We start from the raw sequence: 20,143 nt of genomic DNA, 5'->3' as shown, positions 1-20,143 counted from the left end.
TCCTTTCTAATGACCATGTACTATTCCATTGTATATAGGTACTACATATTTTTAGTCCATTCATCTGTAATGGGGCATCTGGGTTGTTTCCATGTCTTGTGAATAGTGCAGCAGTGAACATGGAAGTGCAGGGGTCCTTGTCATACCCTGGTTCCTGTTGCTTAGGGTGGATGCCTCGGAGTGGTATGGCTGGGTCATAGGGAAGGAATCTCCAGACTCCTGTCCAGAGTGGTTGTGCTAGCCTACATTCCCACTGGCAGTGCAGTAGGGGTCCTCTTTCTCCACATCCCTGCCAGCATTTGTTGTTGTCTGAATTCAGAATATTGGCCATTCTGACTGGAGTAAGGTGGTATCTCAAGATTGTTTTGATTTGCATTTCCTTTATAGCCAGGGATGGAGAGCATTTCCTCATGTGTTTCTTTGCTATTTCTACCTCTTCTTCCGAGAAGTTTCTCTTTAGCTCCCTTGCCCATTTAGTAATTAGTTTATTAGATTAGGGAGGGATTAGTTTCTTGAGCTCCCTGTATATAATGGATATTAGGCCTTTGTCTGATGTATTGCTGGTAAATATCTTTTCCCAGTTGGTTGGCTGTCTTTCTAGTTTAGTAGCTATGTTTTTGTTTTGTTTTGTTTTTTGCCAGTCCTGGGGCTTGAACTTAGGGCCTGAGCACTGTCCCTGGCTTATTTTTGCTCAAGGCTAGCACTCTGCCACTTGAGCCATAGCACCACTTCTGGCTTTTTCTATATATGCTGAGGAATTGAACCCAGGGCTTTATGTATATGAGGCGAGCACTTTACCCCTAGGCCATATTCCCAGCCCAGTAGCTATGTCTTTAGGTTATTTAATGTAGTCCCATTTGTCGAGTCTTTCTCCAATCTGTTGTGCCCCTGGGACTCTGTTCAGGAAGTCCCTGCCTATGCCTATAAGTTTTAGTGTCTCTCCTACTCTGTTCTGCAGTACTTTCAGAGTTTCAGGGCTGATATTGAGGTCTTTAATCCATTTTGAGTTGATCTTAGTGCTTGGTGACTAGCTGGGATCCACTTTTAGTTTTCTGCATGTGTCTGACTAGTTTTCCCAGCACCAGTAGTTGAAGAGACTGTTTTTTTTCTACTGTATGACTTTGTCTCCTTTGTCAACTATCAGCTGACTATAAGTATGTAGTTTTGTTGGTTTGTTTATTTACTAGTCCTGGGCCTTGAACTCAGGGCCTGGACACTGTCCCTGGATTTCTTCTTCTTCTTCTTCTTTTTTTTTTTTTCCAGTCCTGGGGCTTCAACTCTGGGCCTGGGCACTGCCCCTGAGCTTCTTTTGCTCCCTCAAGGCTAGCACTCTACCACTTGGAGACACAGCGCCACTTCTGGCCTTTTCTGTTTATGTGGTGCTGAGGAATCGAACCCAGGGCTTCATGCATGCTAGGCAAGCACTCTACCACTAAGCCACATTCCCAGCCCAAGTATGTGGTTTTTATGTCTGAGTCTTCTAACCAGTTCCATTGATCCTCAGGTCTATTTTTGTGCCAATACCAAGCTGTTTTTGTTATTAAGGCTTGATAGTAGGGCTTGAAATCTGATATTGTGATACTGCCTATGTTGCTTCTTTTGCCTAGAATTGCTTTGGCTATTCTGGGTCTTCAGTTGTTCCATGTGAAGTTTGGGATGGTTTTCTCTATTCCAGTAAAGAACGTCATTGGCAGTTTGATGGGGTTTGTGTTCAATTTGTATATCATTTTTGGCAGTATGTCCATTTTCAAAATATTGATTCTACCTATCTATGAACATGGAAGCTCTTTTCATTTCCTGGTGTCCTCTTCGATTTCTTTCTTTGGATTTTTATAGTTTTCACTAAATCTCTCCTTTGCATCTTTGATTAGGTTAATGTCTAGATATTTTATTCTTTTTGAGGCTATTGCAAATGGGGTTGTTTTCCTGATTTCCCTTCTGCTTGTTGGCATACAGAAAGACTGCTGATTTTTGTGAGTTAATTTTGTATCCTGCTACTTTGCCGAAGTGGTTTATTAGTTCTAGGACATTTGGAGTGGAGTTTTTTTGGGTCATTCAGGTATAAGATCATGTCATCTGCAAATAAAGATAGTTTAATTTCTTCTTTTCCTATGTGGATCCCTTTAATGTCCTTTTCTTGCCTTATTGCTCTGGCGAAGGATTCCAGAACTATATTGAAGAGAATAGGCATCCTTGCCTTGTTCCTGACTTTAGGAGAAATGGTTTTAGTTCTTCCTCATTTAGTAAGGTATTGGCTGTTGGTCTGTGGTATATAGCTTTTATTGTTTTAAAGAATGTTCCTTCTATTCCTGTTTTCTCCAGAGGTTTAACCTGAATGGGTATTTTATTTTGTCAAAGGCTTTTTCTGTGTCAATTGAGTTACCATGTGGTTCTTTTTTTATATATATATTTTTTATTATCAAACTGAATTACAGAGAGGTTACAGTTTCATACATTAGGCATTGGATACATTTCTTGTACTATTTGTTACCTTGTCCCTCATTCCCCCTTCCCCCTCCCCTTTTCCCTCCCCCCCCCCATGAGTTGTTCAGTTCATTTACACCAAACAGTTTTGCGAGTATTGCTTTTGTAGTTGTTTGTCTTTTTTTACCCTGTGTCTCTCGATTTTGGTATTCCCTTCCAATTTCCTAGTTCTAATACCAGTATACCCGGTTTCCAATATACTCAGATAAGATACAGAGAAAGTGTAGGTAGAACCACAGGAAAGTGATACAAGAAGATCATCAATAATAGAGGCTACAGTTACATTTGGCACGTTGAAAGTAGTTACAACAATCGTTTCCATAACATGGAGTTCATTTCACTTAGTATTATCTTATGTGATCATAAGGGTATAGCTACTGGGCTCCTGTGATCCTCTGCTGTGACTTGCCTAAACTTGTGCTAATTATTCTCTATGGGAGACCATAGAGTCCATGTTTCTTTGGGTCTGGCTTACCATGTGGTTCTTTTTGTTTTGGGCCAGTCCTGGGCCTTGGACTCAGGGCCTGAGCACTGTCCCTGGCTTCTTCCCGCTCAAGGCTAGCACTCTGCCACTTGAGCCACAGCGCCGCTTCTGGCCGTTTTTTGTATATGTGGTGCTGGGGAATCGAACCTAGGGCCTCGTGTATCCGAGGCAGGCACTCTTGCCACTAGGCTATATCCCCAGCCCCTACCATGTGGTTCTTGACCTTGGCTCTGTTGACACGGTGGATTACATTTATTGATTTTCATATGTTAAACTAGCCATGCATCTGTGGAATGAAGCCTACTTGTATGATCTTTTTAATTTGTTTCTGGATTCTGTTAGCTAATATTTTATTGAGGCGCTTTGCATCTGTGTTCATCAGAGAAATTTGGTCTGTAGTTCCTTCTTTGTTGGATCCTTACCTGGTTTTGGGATGAATGTGGTATTGGCTTCATAGAATGAGTTTGGGATTGCTTTCTCTGCTTCTGTTTCATGGAAGAGCTTGAGGAGTTAAGAGTATTTGTTCCTCTTTAAAAGTCTTATAGAATTTCATGGTGAATCCATCTGGGCCTGGGCTTTTCCTTATTGGAAGACTTCTGATTACTTTCTCTATCTCATTGTATTGGTTTATTTAGTTGATTTATATCTTTTGGTTCAGTTTGGACAATTGTATTCCTCTAGATATTCGTCCATTTCTGCTAGGTTTTCTAGGTTTTCCTTCTTTAGTGAGTATTGATTTTGGAAATAGTTCTTTATGATCATTTGGATATCTTGGATATTTGTTGTAATTTTTTCTGTGGCATCCCTGATCTTATTGGTTTGCGTCTCCTCCCTTCTTTTTTTCTTTTCTCATAAATCTTGCAAGAGGTCAATCAATTTTATTTAAAAAAAATTAAAAAAAACCCTCAGCTTTTTGTTTCTTTCTTTCTTTTTTTTTTTTTTTGCCAGTCCTGGGGCTTGGATTCAGGGCCTGAGCACTGTTCCTGGCTTCTTTTTGCTCAAGGCTAGGCCACAGCGCCACTTCTGGCCATTTTCTGTATATGTGGTGCTGAGGAATCGAACCCAGGGCTTCATGTATACGAGATAAGCACTCTTGCCACTAGGCCATATTCCCAGCCCGTTTCATTAATTTTATGTATAGCTTTAAAATTTGTTTTACGTTAAGTATTTTATTGTATGCCAGTGCATGTAAAACAGCTAACTTTGTGAAACAGAAATTCATGAAAATTCAGTAGAAGATGGTAATTATGGCACTTGTGTTATAGAGAAGCTTCTGTACCAGCTTCGACTTTCTCTCTCTTGACTATTCATTGGCTCATGAGAAATGGTCTGGAGATCCTCTGAAAGAGTTACTAGACTCTACACAAGGGAGCAGGCTTTCTGGGGTCTGAAGGGGTTTGTTTGCACTTGAAGACACTCCAGTCAGCAGGGGATCCTGTTGAGCATTCTGCAGACAGAATTGTTTCAAGTCCGCAGCTGCCTGAGAAACCTTCGTGTGGTTGAACCTGGCCTCCACCGGAGCTGCGGAGCCACCTGCTTCATCTTAGCCATGCGGGAGGAGCCAGACACGGTGCTCGGGAGCTGGGGTCGAGGAGCCGGGGCCGCTGCGTGAGGCGTCGGAGGGAGGGCTGGCGGGAGACGGGGCGACGGGGCCAGACAATGGGGCCGTCTTTTAAATTTTCTATCTCGTTGGTTTCTGCCCTAATCTTTGTGATCTCTCTCCATCTAGTAGCTTTAATTTTTTTCTTGCTTTTCTAGCAATTTTAATTGCATCATGAGATTACTTGCTTGAGCTGCTTCTGTTTTCTTAACGTATGGCTCAGGACTATGAATTTTCCCCCCAGCACTGCTTTTTTCTGGATCCCAGAGGGTCTGTTGTGATGTATTTTTGTTGTCACTGAATTGCAGGAACTTTCTAATTTCTTCTTTAATTTGTTTTGTGACCCAGGTGTTATTAAGCAGTGTGCTGTTCAGCCTCTATATATTTGAGTAATTTCTGCAGTATGCTTTGTACTTTAGAACTAGTTTGATTCCACTGTTGTTGGATTTTCTTAAGTTATTTGTGTGAACTATGATGTGATCTATTTTGGAGAATGTTCTATGGGCTGCTGAGAAGAATGTGTATTGAGTCATTGTTGGGTGGAAAACTATATACGGCTGTTAGTTCTGTTTGGGATATGGTATCATATAGTTCAGAGGCTTCTTTGCTTATCTTCTATCTTCTGTTTGGTTGACCTGTCCTTTGATGAGAGTGAGATATTAAAATCTCCTACTACTATTATATTCAGTTCTATCTTGTTCTGTAAATCTGAGAGTATTTGTTTAACGTATTTAGGTGCTCCATTGGTGAATATAAATTGACTGTGATTTCCTCTGCATGGATTTTCCCTGTATTCATATGTAATGACCTTCTTTTGTCTTTTTGTACTGATTTTAATGAGAAATCTATTTTGTCAGATATCAAAATGGCTACTCTTGTCTTTTTTCTGGGTGCATTTTCATGGAAGAACTTTCTCCATCCCTTTACTTGGAGTTTGTTTTTGTCTTTGGCTGTGAGGTGGCTCTCTTGGAGACAACAAATAGATGGATCTTGTTTTCCGATCCACTCTAAAGTTCTCTTTTTCTTTTCTAATTGGAGAGTTGAGTCCACTTAGGCTTATTATAGGGAGATGTGTTATGCTTCCTACCATTTTCTTGCTTTCCTATGTTTTCCTGTGTTTACTTAAATTGATCTTCTAATGATTTCTATCTGATGTGGTTCCCTGATCTTAATTGTTTTCTTCAGACTGTATTCCTCCCTTCAATATTTTTGTAGTGCTAGTAGCTTTGTGTTCATGAATTTCTTTAATTTTTCTTGGTCATGAAAGGTTTTAGTTTCTCCATTGAATGTAAATGCTAGCTTCACTGAGTATACCAGTCTGGGTTGGCAGTTGTTGATCTTCAGAGTTTGGATAGTACTTTTCCAGGCTCTCTTTGCTTTGAGGATTTGTATGGAGAGTTCCATGGTGGTTCTGACTTTCTTTCCATTGTAGTATAGCTCCTTCTTTGATTTTGCAGCATTCAAAATCAGCTCGTGCTACTCAAGTCTAATGTTTTTACTGTGATGTGTCTAGAAGTGTTTCTTCTAGGAACCTGTCTACTAGGTGTTCTGTATACTTCCATTATGTGGGTGAGATTTTTCTCTTTAAAGATTGGGGAAATTTTCTGTAATAATCTTATTGAATAAATGTTGCATCCCTCTATTCTGGTATTCCTCCCCCTCATCAATCCCAATTATAGAAGATTGGATTTCTTGGCTTTGTCTGCCAATTCATTCTTGGACTTCCCTTTGGTCAATTTTGAGTGTTTTTTCCATACCTATGACTTTCTGCTCCAGCTCCTCTGTTTTATTCTCAACTCCTGTTATTCTGTTTTCCAACTCACTTAGATTCTGGTACCTATGGCTTCTGTTGTGGCTTGCATTGTGGGAATTGAACCATTTATGGTTCCTATATCAGTTCTCAAAGTGTTAATTTCATCTTTTAACAAGGTATATACCATGTCTATTTTTTGTCTGCATCTCTTTTGAAGTCATGGGATTCCCTTGAGATTTCTTCTTTGTGCTCTTGAAATTGCTTTTGCAGGATGGGGAAGAGCTCTGGCCTCTTTGTCCCCTTAAAGTGTGATGTTCCTTCCATCTTGGGTGGGACCTGGAGGGGGTCAGGCTTTGACCCTGGCAGGGTGCTCACTGACCCTGAAGCTGGTTGTGGGCTGTCGGCCGGTGCTGTGTGAGCGTTCCTGGTCTGGATGTCGCAGTGCCTGGCCTCTGTTCCCTGTCTCTGTCTGTGCTGCCCAGGTCCTGCACTGCATGAGTTTGCTGTGTCTGGGTTCTGCAATCTGCTGCTGTCCTGAAGTCCCAAGCAGCCACAGGCTGCTTTCATGGCTTGGCCAGGTTGCCGGCAAGGGGTGGGGGAGGAGTCTTCATGGTTTTGTGCGTGCAAATTATGGACTTTAAATTTTTTTTCTGGTTCCTATGATTCTTTGTTTATTCATTGTTGTCGATCTTGGGGGAACTGCACGTTGGGACCCCAACTCTCTTATTTGGTTGGAGGGAGAGAGCTAGGGTGATTCAGCACCACCTTCCTGCCACTTTTCTCACTTCCCTTGTTTTTGCAGTGGGTTTTGCTCTTCCTTGACCTTGGCGCCCTTTCTTTCCTAAGGAGAGTAGGAAAGGGACTTTTGCCCTGTCCTTCCTGGGGTGCGGGGCATAGGGCAGCCACTGACCTGCCCTTGACTGCCTGAGGTCCGGAGAGCTCTGGAGCAGCCCCACGCCAAGGCCCTCCCCCGTGCCCCCGGTTTGGAATTCCCTGCTGTGCGCTGTCTCTGGCAGGCTGGGTGGAGAAGACTGGAGGGGGGGCCATGTGGAGGGAGTGAGCGCCTGAGATTTTCTACGGGAGGCCTGGCGTCTGGAGGGCTGATCTTGCCTTCCTTCCTCCCAGATTATTGCCAAGCGCCTCCCACCTGACCAGCTCATCAGTCTCTTGCTCACCATGTTTGAGGGCCTGGGAGACCCTGTGAAGAACTGCTCCCGAGCTGCTACCGTCATGATCAACTGCCTGTTGAAGGAGCGTGGCAACATGCTGCTGGAGAAGGTGCGAGGTGGCGGGTGGGGGGTGGCAAGGCTGGGGCAGGGTGGGGCTGAGCACTGGACTTCCCTGTCTGGCTCTGGCCCCTTTCACTCAGGCCTGAGGCGAGCAACTCTTTTTCTTACATCTGATAACAAGTTAGAATTTGATAAAAAGAGGGGCTGGGGATATGGCCTAGTGACAAGAGTGCTTCCCTCGTATACATGATGCCCTGAGTTCGATTCCCCAGCACCACATATACAGAAAAAGCCAGAGGTGGCGCTGTGGCTCAAGTGGCAGAGTGCTAGCCTTGAGCAAAAAGAAGCCAGGGACAGTGCTCAGGCCCTGAGTCCAAGGCCCAGGACTGGCAAAAAAAAAAAAGAATTTGATACAAGAAACTCTACTACGAAACTAAGGAAGTGGGAATCCAATGGAGTGTGCACTGGGCATGGTGGTACTTGTCTATAGTCCTAGCTGCTTGGGTGGCTAAAACAGGAGAATCACTTGAGCCCAGCAGTTCTCAACCAGCCTAGGCATCATAGCAAGACCTGGTCTATAAAGCGCGCAGGCAGGCACTGAGCATTGTTGAGTTACTGAACTGGAGGCTGGAGGTGAGCTGGTGTGGCAGAACTCCCAGCCCCGCCACTATGGAGGACCACGGTACAGAGTCACCCAGGTGCCAGGGGCACTGCGGGCTGGGGCTCCAGGCTCTTACCCAGCTGGGGTCCACCTGTGCCTGGAGGGCCTCACCCCCCTTCCCCTCTTAGTAGCTGTTTCCAGTGTGATGCCAGACACTCACTTGTGGAGGGAGGTTGAAGCCTGGTCTGCACAGCCCCTCCCAGGAGTCTGCAGAGTGGGTGCTTTGGGGTACTGGAGAGGCAGAGGGCTCACCTGGGGGAGTGGTGGCTGGGGGAACTTCATTTGTTGTGACCTGGAGATGGATGGATCGTGTCCAAGTGCCATCCAGGGGCTGACAGGAGAGGCTTTGGGGGAGGGGTCAGATTTAGCCCCATGGGACCCAGGAAGAAGATGAGGCAGGAGGCAGAGGAGTACAGCCATGACACCTGGGTCCATCTGGGACAGAAGGCGTGGAGCTCCCCGGTCACGTCGGCTCTGTACAGAGGAAGGGAAAGGGCCAGGCTGCAGCTGGTGGCTACCAGCTTACAGTGGTCGCCCCGTCGCATGCAGGATAGTCCCATGCAGAGTATGTGCGTGGGCTGTCCACGCTGGTCAGTCCGCATCCGTTGGTGGACACTTGGATCGCTTGTACCTCTTGGCTCTTATGGGTTCTATGGCAGTGGGCACCTCTCTTCCCTCCCTCCTGCCCTTCCCACTTCCCTTTTCCTTCCCCAACTTGTACCGAAGATTGGACCCAGGGCTTCTTGTTAGACAAAAGCTTTACAAATTGAGCTCTGTCCCAGGCCTCTTGTTTTTACTTTGTTTCTGAGATAGAATCTTACTACTTTGTCCTTGAGATTTTCCTGTCTCTGCTTTCCAAGTACCGGGATAACAGGTGTGAGCCACCACAGCCAGCTGACACACACCTCTCACCCCTGCTTGGCGTTATGTCAGTCAGGTGCATTCCCGGAGGCAGAGTCACTGGCTGGTGTCTTCGCCCCCTGCCGTGCCTGAGGTTCCACTCTCCATCTCCATCCACCCTGTTTCCTGTGGGTCTTTTTTCCACAGTGACCATCCTGGTAGTATAGTTTCTCATTGTGGTTTTGATTTGTATTTATGTGGTAGTTAATAATGTTGGGCATATTTGCATGTCTTTTGGCTGGCCCTATATTGTCTTGGGGAAAATATCCAAATCCATTGTTCATTTTCTTAATTTTTTTTTTCTTAATTTTTTTTTTTTTTTTTTTTTTTTTGGCCAGTCCTGGGCCTTGGACTCAGGGCCTGAGCACTGTCCCTGGCTTCTTACCGCTCAAGGCTAGCACTCTGCCACTTGAGCCACAGCGCCGCTTCTGGCCATTTTCTGTATATGTGGTGCTGGGGAATCGAACCTAGGGCCTCGTGTATCCGAGGCAGGCACTCTTGCCACTAGGCTATATCCCCAGCGCCCCATTGTTCATTTTCCCCAATCTGTTTATTTGTCAGTTGTGGGACTTGGCCTGGGCGCTGTCCCTGAGCTCGTCAGTTTGAGGCTAGCACTCTACCACTTTGAGCCACAGCTTCCACTTCCAGTTTTCTGGTGGTTAGTTGGGGATAAGGGTCTCATGCATTTTCCTGCCCAGGCTGGCTTTGAGCCGCTGTCCTCCGATCTCAGCCTCCTCAGGAGCTAGGGTTACCGGCACGAGCCACCGGCACCCAGCCAGCTTAATATTTTTGTTGCACTTTGTAGTTCTTTACATATATTTGGCAGATACACAACTTGCCAAATATGTTTCATTATGTAGGTGCCTTTTCACCCTGTTGTTTAGTCCCTTGTACACAAGTTTCTAAGCTTCACGTAGTTCCATTATCTGGTTTTGGTGTCATGTCCAAAAACTGATCACCACTGTTCTGAAAGCTTTGTCCAATGTTTCTTCTCAGGGTTTCATAGCTCCAGATCCCCCTTGTCTTGATAGAGCCAGCTGCCCCTCCATGACCTGAGCCCCTGGCTCAGACTGTTCGGGTCTGCTGTGCAGCATGCAGGTCACAGGCCGGCCAGAGTCGTGGAACCTCCTTATTGTGGTTGTTGCTTGTTTGAAGCAGTCTTACTATACAGTCCAGTCTGGCCTTGGTCTCTATCTTCCCAGTGCTGTGATTACAGCTTAGGACCAGCATGCTGGTGCTGCTCCCTTTTCTGCCCTGCCCTGCTATCCCCTTGTGGGGTGCTGTGAGAGACCAGCTGATGCTGTTGAATGCTGAATCAGAAGGTGTTCAGCAAGGGACATGCAGATGGCCTGAGCCCCGCCCCACCTGCTGTGTGGCCAGTGGGGGTGGCAGCTGTGTCAGGCAGAGATGTGAGGCTGGGGGCTGAGGGCAGGGAGCTCTAGCTGGAGCAAACAGCTGGGGTGGAGAGAGGCGGCCATTCCTCTGCGAACTAAGAGGAAGGTGATGGGGAAGTCAGGCCTTGGTGCAGTCCCCGCAGGGCTGAGATGGCCTGCTCACGGGGACTTGCACAGAATCACCCGCAAGTAAAGCACGTGTGCCTGGTTCCAGCCTGGAGTCCATTTCTCCTTCCCTGGCCCCCCGGCCCCCAGCCTGACTCCCAGTATAGTCCTGCTTCCAGAGCTGCATGGAAAGCTCGAGGCCCCAAGGGCTCCATTGCCCTCACACCAGCCCAGTGGTGCCACGTTCTGCACTGCAGGGCACGTATCTGCCAGCAGCACCTACCAGCAGCACCTGGCTTTGTTTTTCCCCTTTCACCAACCTTCTCTCTTCCTACCCCCCCTCTCCCTTTTTAGTTATACTGAGAATCGAACCTAGGGTCTTGTTTACACTAGGTAAACACTCTACAACTTGTCTCTGTGTGTGGACCACGTCCTTATTCTGGTGTCAGTGTTTAGCTGGTCAGGGTTGCTAGGGGAGGCCTGGGCCTCTGCTGAGCACTGGATGGTCAGGGTTGATAGGGGAGGCCTGGGCCTCTCTGCTGAGCACTGGATGGTCAGGGTTGATAGGGGAGGCCTGGGCCTCACTGCTGAGCACTGGATGGTCAGGGTTGATAGGGGAGGCCTGGGCCTCTGCTGAGCACTGAATGGTCAGGGTTGATAGGGGAGGCCTGGGCCTCTCTGCTGAGCACTGGATGGTCAGGGTTGATAGGGGAGGCCTGGGCCTCTGCTGAGCACTGGATGGTCAGGGTTGATAGGGGAGGCCTGGGCCTCTGCTGAGCACTGGATGGTCGGGGTTGATAGGGGAGGCCTGGGCCTCTTTGCTGAGCACTGGATGGTCAGGGTTGATAGGGGAGGCCTGGGCCTCACTGCTGAGCACTGGATGGTCGGGGTTGATAGGGGAGGCCTGGGCCTCTGCTGAGCACTGGATGGTCAGGGTTGATAGGGGAGGCCTGGGCCTCTCTGCTGAGCACTGTATGGTCAAGGTTGATAGGGGAGGCCTGGGCCTCACTGCTGAGCACTGTATGGTCAAGGTTGATAGGGGAGGCCTGGGCCTCTGCTGAGCACTGGATGGTCAAGGTTGATAGGGGAGGCCTGGGCCTCTGCTGAGCACTGAATGGTCAGGGTTGATAGGGGAGGCCTGGGCCTCTTTGCTGAGCACTGGATGGTCAGGGTTGATAGGGGAGGCCTGGGCCTCTCTGCTGAGCACTGAATGGTCAGGGTCGATAGGGGAGGACTGGGCCTCTGCTGAGCACTGGTCAGGGTTGATAGGGGAGGACTGGGCCTCTCTGCTGAGCACTGAATGGTCAGGGTTGATAGGGGAGGCCTGGGCCTCTCTGCTGAGCACTGAATGGTCAGGGTTGATAGGGGAGGCCTGGGCCTCTCTGCTGAGCACTGCTGGCTGGCAGTCCGGAACTCTCCATCTGGAGGCACTTACCTCCTCATGGCTGGTAGGACTCACCAGGGTGGCCTAGGGCCCCTCGTCCTTGGGCTAATGGGAGTGTGTGCCCTGGACCGGCCCTGCTACACAGCCAGATCACCCTCTTTGGCCCCTTACCTGTGCCGCCCCCTGCCCAGGTGCCTGAGATTGTGAGTGTGCTGCGCTCCAAGCTCCAGGAGACGCAGGAAGAGCACGTCCTGCCCGCCGCCCAGCACAGCGTGTACCTCCTGGCCTCCCAGCACTGCGCAGCTGTGGTGTCCAGCCTCCTGGGCAGCCCCCTGCCCTTTGACAGGTACCCACGCCCTCGGGCCTGCTGGGTAGAAGCCTTGGGTGTCCCCCTTACCTCTGACCCCCATCCTTGCTGCATGAGCTCCTGTGGCCACCCACTGACCGAGCCATGCGGGCCCTGCCTCTCAGGCGTCTCCCAGTCCTCGCTGGGCCCTTCCTGTGCAAAGCCAGCCTAGGCAGGAGTCCATGAGACTCTCAACACCACAAAAAAGTGGAAGTGGAGCTGTGGCTCAAGTGTTCAGAAAAGCTCAGGGATAGCACCCAGGTCCTGGCTTCAGGCTCCAAAACCAACACACACACACACACACACACACACACACACACACACACACACACATCCATGAGACACACACACACACACACCCCACACATCCATCCATGAGACTTTTATCTCCTATTTACCACCAAAAGAACCGGAAGCAGAGCTATGGCTCAGTGGTAGAGTGCCAGCTTTGTACCCAGGTCCTGAATTGAAAACCCAGTGTCCCCCATTCCCATGACTTCTTGCTGTCTCCACTCTGTTTTTCCAGGCTTGTTTCCACAGACAACCCCAAGCAGTGATCACTCTAGGCTGACTGTATACCAGTGCACCCCCAAAACTCACTTCCAGTTCCTGGCCAGGCACAAGGCTCTCCTCACTTTTCCCTTCTGCCCTGAGGTGTAGGCTTGATGGCTAAGTCCAGCTCACTAGCCAGCGCTGACCAGGGAAGCAGCTTTCCTTCTTACCATGTGCTGGAGACTGGGCATCAGGAGCCACGAACTTGCCCTGTTCCCTGGGGATAGACAAATTAATTCAACAAAACTGTTAGCGGAGCTCTGGTTCAATGGCGGAGTGCTAGGTACACAGCGTGTTCGGTACATTTGCCTGTCTGGTATCTGCTTTCCATCTTTTTAGTGTCTGTCCTTCCGCACTGTCGTACTGCAGATGTCATGGGTTCAAGGCACTGCCTCTGCCTGCTGTGCTGTTTCAGAAGAGCTTGTCTTCTTTACCAGCTGCTTCTGCCACTCACTGGGTTGAGAGTCCCTCCTGTTCCCTTGTCGCTGGCAGCTGCCCTGAGTGGACTTGTCCCCCACCCGGCACCAAGGCCTCCCCCGCTTCCTAGTCAGGGAGCCAGGGCTTGTGCAGGTGCCGCGCTCTGCCGGCTGCCCCTCCCTCGTGTGTGCGCGGTCGTCAGTGTACCCCGTCGCAGCACAGCCTCTGCTCTGCATGCTCTTCTTCATCTCCCCTTTTGGAGGCGCTGGCACACCAAGGGGCGTGCCCACCCTGTGCCTTGTGAGATAGGCAAGGTGCTGAGCCGCAGGTTCCCGGTCACCAGCAGTCCCCACCACAGGCCAGCAGCTCTCTTGAGGGCTGAGCATCATGAAAATGGGTCAAGCAGAACTCCTGGGAACTCCTTTGTTGGCATGCTGCCTGGGAGACACTGCTGGAGCGTTGCTGTGTGGTCACACATCACCCTTGTCCGTCTTCAACCAGGCAGTCTCCGGTCTGGGCCATCAGAGATACATTGCATAACTGTCCTGTTAAAGTGCCATTTGGAGGCCATTTGGAGCCTGCTACATACATGTTCACCAAGCCTCTGGATTTTGTCTGTGTTTGCACACGCTGCTCCTGGGGCTTAAACTCGTGGTCTGAGCACAGTCCCTGGCCTTCTTTTGCTCAAGGCTAGTACTAGCTCTACCATTAAAAGCTTTTTTGGGGGGTAGTTTACTGAGAGAAAGTCTCATAGACTTCCCTATCCAGGTTGGCTTCAAACCAAGGTGCTCAGATCTCAGCCTCCTGAGAGGCTAGGATTACAGCTGTGCACCCATGTACCTGGTATTGTTGATGGGTTCTGGGGGCCAGGGGTCACCCCTTGGATGTCCAATGTGTCTGCGGGTCCAGGGAATCTATTCAATGTCTGATGTTGCTTTGGGAAGGATGCTCAGCCTCTTGGGCTACAGCTCCTATTTACTCTGCTTGGTAGCTGCTGGGTTTTTGAGTCTGAAGGACAGCGTCTCCTATCAGCGTTAAAGAGCCATCAAACCAGGAGCCAGAGGCTCACTCCTGTAATCCCAGCTACTCAGGAGGCTGAGATCACAGTTCAAAGTCAACCTGGGCAGGAAAGTCCATGACTCTTATCTCCAGTTAACCACCAGAAAACCAGAAGTGGCGCTGTGGCTCAAGTGGTAGAACGCTAGCCTTGAGCTGAAGAGCTCAGGGACAGCGCCCAGGACCAGAGTTCAAGCACCAAGAGCCACCTCACCCCACCAAAAAAAAAAAAAAAAAAAAAAAAGCCATCAGCCTACCTTTGCCAGCAGTTCTTTCCTCTGCTCCAGGCCAACTCTACCCCCATCCCTCCCCCCCCCTTCTCTCTCTCTCACACACACACACACTTTTGTTCCTTCCTCTCCAGGTTCTGGGTAGCTTCTCCTATCTGTTCTCCAGCTTACTGCTTCTCTCTTCTGCTGTATCCAGGCTGGCAGATATGCCCACTAAGCACACTTGTCATGCCTGGAGGAATGCTGTGCTCCCTCGTGTTTGCTATTTTGAAGCCGGTGCTGTTTGTGTAAGCACATGGCAGAGCAGCTTTCCTGGCAGCTGTGTGAGCTCCCTCTCCCACAGTGCTTGAGGGGCCTTCACAGCCCTCCTTCTCCTGGACCCATGGGGCCCCGGGGCCTGGGGAGAGCACAGCTTCCAGTTTGCTTCTGGCAGCTCCTGGGGAATCTTCTACCCACTGCCCCAGGCCATGTGTACAGGCCCAGATTTTTCTCTCCTTGACTGCCAGCTAGTTCAGAAGAAGGAATGACTTCAGACTTGAGATCTGGATGCCACTTTCCCTCGGCTGGGAGAGAGCGCGGGTGGGCGGGCGCCCACAGTGCCTTCTTTCTCCCCCAGCCACACCTGTGCTCTGTGGCGGGCGCTGGCCGTGGAGCCCAGCCTCACCACCCAGGTCCTGGGGCTGCTCGTGGAGAAGATGAGCAGGGATGTTCCGTTCAAGGAGAGCCGGACTTTCCTGCTGGGCAGCACGCCTGACCGAGTGGCCACGCTGCTGCCCCTCGCAGTGAGTAGGGGCTCCGGGGACCACCTCACACGCCGCCCTCCCCCGCCCCCCCCCGGAGGCCCGCACCCTGGAGGCGCCTGGCAGCGGTGGTGGGCGCGGGTGCTACGTGTGAGGAGACCAGGCTCATAAAGCCGGGCAGGTGCTGGCCCCCAGGGGAGCTTACTCCGTGTTTTATCCTGCAGGAATAAAAAAATAAACCCAGCCTAGCCACATTTTAAGCAGTAAAGCAGCTGTGAGAATTTCCTCCCCTCCTTCGAAGGAACTAAGAACAGATGGTGGGAGGCCCTGCCCTGCGGAGGCTGCAGCGCTTTCGGCCCGGCCTCTTTCCCCTCCCCTCGGGCTCCTCCCGCCTCTCCCTGGGGTCACACGCCCCCACCGTGCAGGGGGCACGCGCCAGTGCCAAGCGGGGTGGGAAGCACAGATGTCACCGTGGCCTAGGAGGCCGACCCTGTGGCGGCTCCTCCCCAGGCCACCTGCGCGCTGTACGAGGTCATGTCTGCGCCTGCATCTGCACCCGCAGTGCTTGAACTCTACCCTCAGCTTTTTGCGGCACTCCTGCTGCGAGTCAGCTGCACAGTGGGCGTCCAGCTGCCCCGGAACCTGCAGACCAAGGAGAGGAGGAGCACCAGCACAGCCCCGGCCGCCAGGAACCCCGAGCCCTGCAGGTACCACCACACCCTGCTGCGCAGGCTGGAAGCCAGGCACCGCAGCCTGCCCCAAGGGCTAGTGTCCTCTTTCCTGGACACCCAGAAGCCCAGGGGCAAACCCACTTCCAGAAAGCTCCTCTCCCCCTGGCACAGTACTGGCAGCAATTGCCACGCCCACCCACAGCTAGTGGGAAGCAAAGTTCTGGTCTGGTGCCCTTGAACCGCTCCCCACCTCTGTGGGCTGCTCTGCGTGGGGTGGTAGGGGAACTGCAGGGCAGATGGCTGCGGACAGTGGCAGTGGCAGTAGCTGTGGGGCAGGAGGGATGATGGGGGTGTTCAGATGGGGCTAGGGTGGTGCCTCTCTCAAAGGTGGACACAGTCCTGGCTTGCAGCCAAATGCCAGAGCTTCCAGGATGCCTTGGGCCTCACCGGAGGACCCTGCACCCCCACCCCCCATGTTTTCAAGGCTGGGGTCTCTGCTGAGTGGTGCCACATCCCAGGTTAGGTGAGGTAAGCTGCTCTGATGGTGGCCTCTGCCCCCACCTGCTGGGCCTGGCCTTGTTCCTGAGTCCTGAAGCCATAGCTCACCACCTGCAGTGCGGTGGAGGCTGCACCTTGGGCAGTGGGCCTTGGGCCTCCTTGCTCCAATGCCCAGTCAGCATGTCAGGCCCTTGCTTTCTTGGCTGGTGTCTGGTGTAGAGGCTCAAAAACAAAGCCTTGGACTCCGATGCTCGGCTATCACGGAGCCTGTTCCTGTCTCATCTATGCTAAATCGCCAAGCTTGGGACGTGCAGGCCCAGGGATAGAGCCTATACATACATGTGTCCGTGGGGACCCTGGCAAGTCTGGGCCTGACCTTGTGACAGGAAAAGTTCCTGGGAAGTTTGGCTATCAGATGTGGCCTCTGCTGCATTTGGAAATCCACAAGACCCGACGTGGCGGGTGGCACTGCCCGTAGCCACCACGGAGGCTGGCAACCTAGCAGCCACAGTCCACCTGGCCAGTTAACGCCAGCTCTGATGAGTACCCATGAGTGCTCACAGGACCTGGGTGGGAGTGGGTAAGCAGGTCCCTGGCCCAGCCCAGCCAGGGCGCCTATTGGCACGGGTGATCTTCCCCACAGCTCTGCAGTGGAGGCCCTGCAGGCTCTGCTTCTCCGAGGAGGCAGCCAGGACGTGGTGCAGTGCATGGAGCAGGAGGGAGGCTGGGAGTTGCTCAGAACCTTGGCGGGGCACGAGGATGGGGTCACACAGTTGGCCAGGTAAGCAGGCTAGATCCTGCTCAGGATATGTGGGAGGCCTAGAAGCCTCAGCTGGTATTATGTGGATGGGAATGGTGGAGGGCTGGATGCTTCAGGTCCAGGCTTGGGAGGGCCTGGGGTGGGAGTGCCCCCAGGTCCACAAGGGAGCTGGCCAGGGCAGGGTCTGCCGGCACCAAGGCAGGCAGCTCCAGCCCTTGTACTCTTCCCAGTGCCATGGCCAAGTGTGCAGGCCCCCGGCTGCCCCTGGTGTTGAAAGCACTCACGTGCACACAGAACGGTGTGTATGAAATGCAGAGGGTCACCTCCACAGCCTTCCTGGCCCAGGTAGGAGTACACGAGCTTCCTGCTCCAGAACAGAGGCCTTCATCTTGTAGCTCATAGCCAGACAGGTCGAGGCTGGGGGTGGACGGCCTCCCTGGCCCGTACCAGAGCTCAGTCAGCTTCCCTGGGAAGGCCAGGGTTCCTGAGGCCCCCTGGCGGCCTCCGGGCTAAACACCCGCGGTGACATGTGTTCAGACAGAGAAGTCGGGGTGGGAATCAGTGGGCAAACACAGTCAACAACTCTGCCTCCAGCTACTCAGCAGCAATGTAGTCAATGACCTGATGCTCTTGGAGTCACTGCTGGAAAGCCTGCTAGCCCAACAGAAGGACTCAAGTGCCAGTGTGCGGCGGTTGGTACTCCGTGGCTTGGCCAACACTGCGTCGGGCTCCCCTGAGAAGGTGGGCTCCTCAGTAAGAAGGGGCTGGGGAAACACGCTGGGATGACTGGTTGGGGCAGATGAAGCACTGAGACCCCCCCTCCCCCCTCCAGGTACCAGCCCACGGCCCCCAGCTCCTGACAGCCATGATCAGTGGGCTGGATGATGGGGATGACCCACAGAGCCTGGTGGCCCTGGAAGCCATGGTGGGCCTCGCACGGCTGCTGGAGCTGGTGCAGCCCTGGGACCGACGCTCGGTGCTGCTGCACACAGCCATCCGCATCAGGCCCTTCTTTGACAGTGTAGGTGGGGGTGGGGCAGCAAACTACACCCAGGCCATCCCTACCACCCCCCTAGGTCTTGTGAGCTGTGCCCCTGGCTACTGCAAGACTCTATGGGAGAGGGCGCCTTTGGGGGGGGGGGGGGGAGAGGACAGGGGGATCAGTTGTGGGGCTTGAACTCTGGGCCTGGGTGCTGTCCCTGAGCTCTTCAAGGCTGGTGCTCTACCATTTGAACCACAGCACCATGTCCAGTTTTGAGTGGTTTATTGGAGAGAAGTCTCACAAACTTTTCTGCCCGGGCTGGCTCTGGCTTTGAACGGCGATCCTCTGATGCGTCTCAGCCTCCTGAGTAGCCAGGAGGAGCTAGCGCCGCGCCCAGCTGGGAGAGGGGTTTTAACTGATGACCAGGGCCCGGGGCACTCACCGCTTTACTGGACCTGTCCCCAGAGCTAGGCCCACCCCAGGGCTCCCTCGCTGCATGGAGACAGGGTAGGGGGAGAGGGATGGGCCATAAGGTGACGTGATCACCTCTCTCCCAGGAAAAAATGGAGTTCAGGACAGCGTCCATCCGCCTCTTTGGGCACCTGAACAAAGCCTATCACGGTGACTGTGAGGACATCTTTCTGGAGCAGGTTGTGGGTGGGTTGGTGCCCCTCCTGCTGCACCTGCAGGACCCCCAGATCCCTGTGGCCAGTGTGAGTAGCAGAAGGGGAGCCTGGGCAGGGCAGCCTGGTGGGACTTGGGCTAATGTAAGCACCACGCCCCACAGGCCTGCCGGTTCGCCCTGTGCATGTGCATACCCCACCTGCAGTGTGAGGAGCTAGCGGCTGCCTTCCAGAAGCACCTACAGGAGGGCCACAGTTTGCACTTCGGGGAGTTCCTCAACTCCACCTGCAAGCACCTGGTGAGGTGGGCACGCAGGGAGGGAGGGGCCCAGCCTCAGCTGGACTGAGGACCCTGACTCCAATCACCCCCCACCCCAGATGCATCACTTCCCTGACCTGCTGGGCCGCCTGGTGAGCACCAGCCTGTTCTACTTCAAGAGCAGCTGGGACAGTGTCCGAGCCGCAGCGCCCCTGTTCACAGGTGAGGCACCCCCCCCACCCTCCCAGCCCTGCCAGCCTGCATTACACACCTGACCTCACCCGTCCTGTCCACAGGGTTCCTGGTGCTGCACGCAGAGCCAGACCACAGGCCACAGGTGGACCTGGAGCAGCTCATTACAGGTGAGTGTCTCTTGCCTAAGATACAAACGACATCCCAACCTGCCCAGTTCTGCTGGGGCCCTGCTGACCCTGTGGGCACCCACAGAGACTAAGTGATTTTCCTGGATTTCAGGATTTTCTTCCCTGTCACTGGTGACCTCATCGTCCTAGTAATTCACGGAAACTTCTTAACTGTTCCAAAAGAGCTTAAAAAACACTAAAAAAGGAAAAACTATCTTTCCGTTGGCTCTCAAGCCCTCCCAGCAGAGGCCTGTCTGTTAAAGAAGGCGGTGGGCGGCCCCAGGCCTGGCGCAGGCATGTGCACTACTGGCCTCTTCTTCCTCCCCAGCACTGCGTCTCCTGCTTCGGGACCCAGCCCCCGGGGTGCGGGAGAAGGCTGTGGAGACGCTGGGCCGCCTGGTCAAGTTTGCCTGAGGCTGGCCACACCACACAAGCAGCACACTAGCCAGAAATTACCCAGAAGACCCTCTGCTGATGAGAGGCCCCAGACAGCGCAGGCTCCCCTCCTTCTCAATAAAGCCATTTCCTCCTCAGCCCTGGGGGAGAGGGCACAAAGACACAGCCTTGGCCTCTCTCTGCCGTATCCCCTCTGCCCCAGTTCTGGAAAACTTGGTGAGGTGAAGAGTTGGCGCTGTGGTTGAGTGGCTGCTGGG

General features: G+C 52.1%; 1 protein-coding gene and 1 pseudogene across 6 annotated transcripts in view; one reads left to right on the top strand and one right to left on the bottom strand.

The window, feature by feature from the left end:
- Mroh1 (maestro heat like repeat family member 1) overlaps window positions 1–20,051 on the top strand; it is a 70,976-nt gene extending 50,925 nt beyond the window's left edge. For all 6 annotated transcript variants that reach the window (XM_048359078.1, XM_048359079.1, XM_048359080.1 and 3 more), the window contains 13 exons: window positions 7,447–7,599; window positions 12,186–12,340; window positions 15,212–15,377; window positions 15,846–16,042; window positions 17,148–17,285; window positions 17,495–17,609; window positions 17,859–18,005; window positions 18,097–18,285; window positions 18,804–18,959; window positions 19,034–19,168; window positions 19,248–19,350; window positions 19,425–19,490; window positions 19,819–20,051. In XM_048359078.1, coding sequence (XP_048215035.1) covers window positions 7,447–7,599; window positions 12,186–12,340; window positions 15,212–15,377; window positions 15,846–16,042; window positions 17,148–17,285; window positions 17,495–17,609; window positions 17,859–18,005; window positions 18,097–18,285; window positions 18,804–18,959; window positions 19,034–19,168; window positions 19,248–19,350; window positions 19,425–19,490; window positions 19,819–19,904 — 1,806 coding nt within the window. In that variant the 3' untranslated portion in view covers window positions 19,905–20,051. The remainder of the gene's footprint in view (window positions 1–7,446; window positions 7,600–12,185; window positions 12,341–15,211; window positions 15,378–15,845; window positions 16,043–17,147; window positions 17,286–17,494; window positions 17,610–17,858; window positions 18,006–18,096; window positions 18,286–18,803; window positions 18,960–19,033; window positions 19,169–19,247; window positions 19,351–19,424; window positions 19,491–19,818) is intronic.
- On the bottom strand, window positions 4,328–6,430 carry LOC125360996 (annotated as a pseudogene).
- Window positions 20,052–20,143: the final 92 nt, after the last annotated feature.

Source organism: Perognathus longimembris, chromosome 12 (genome assembly GCF_023159225.1).
Source record: "Perognathus longimembris pacificus isolate PPM17 chromosome 12, ASM2315922v1, whole genome shotgun sequence".
NCBI classification, from domain to species: Eukaryota; Metazoa; Chordata; class Mammalia; order Rodentia; family Heteromyidae; genus Perognathus; species Perognathus longimembris.
This window is presented reverse-complemented; position numbering and strand designations above follow the sequence as displayed.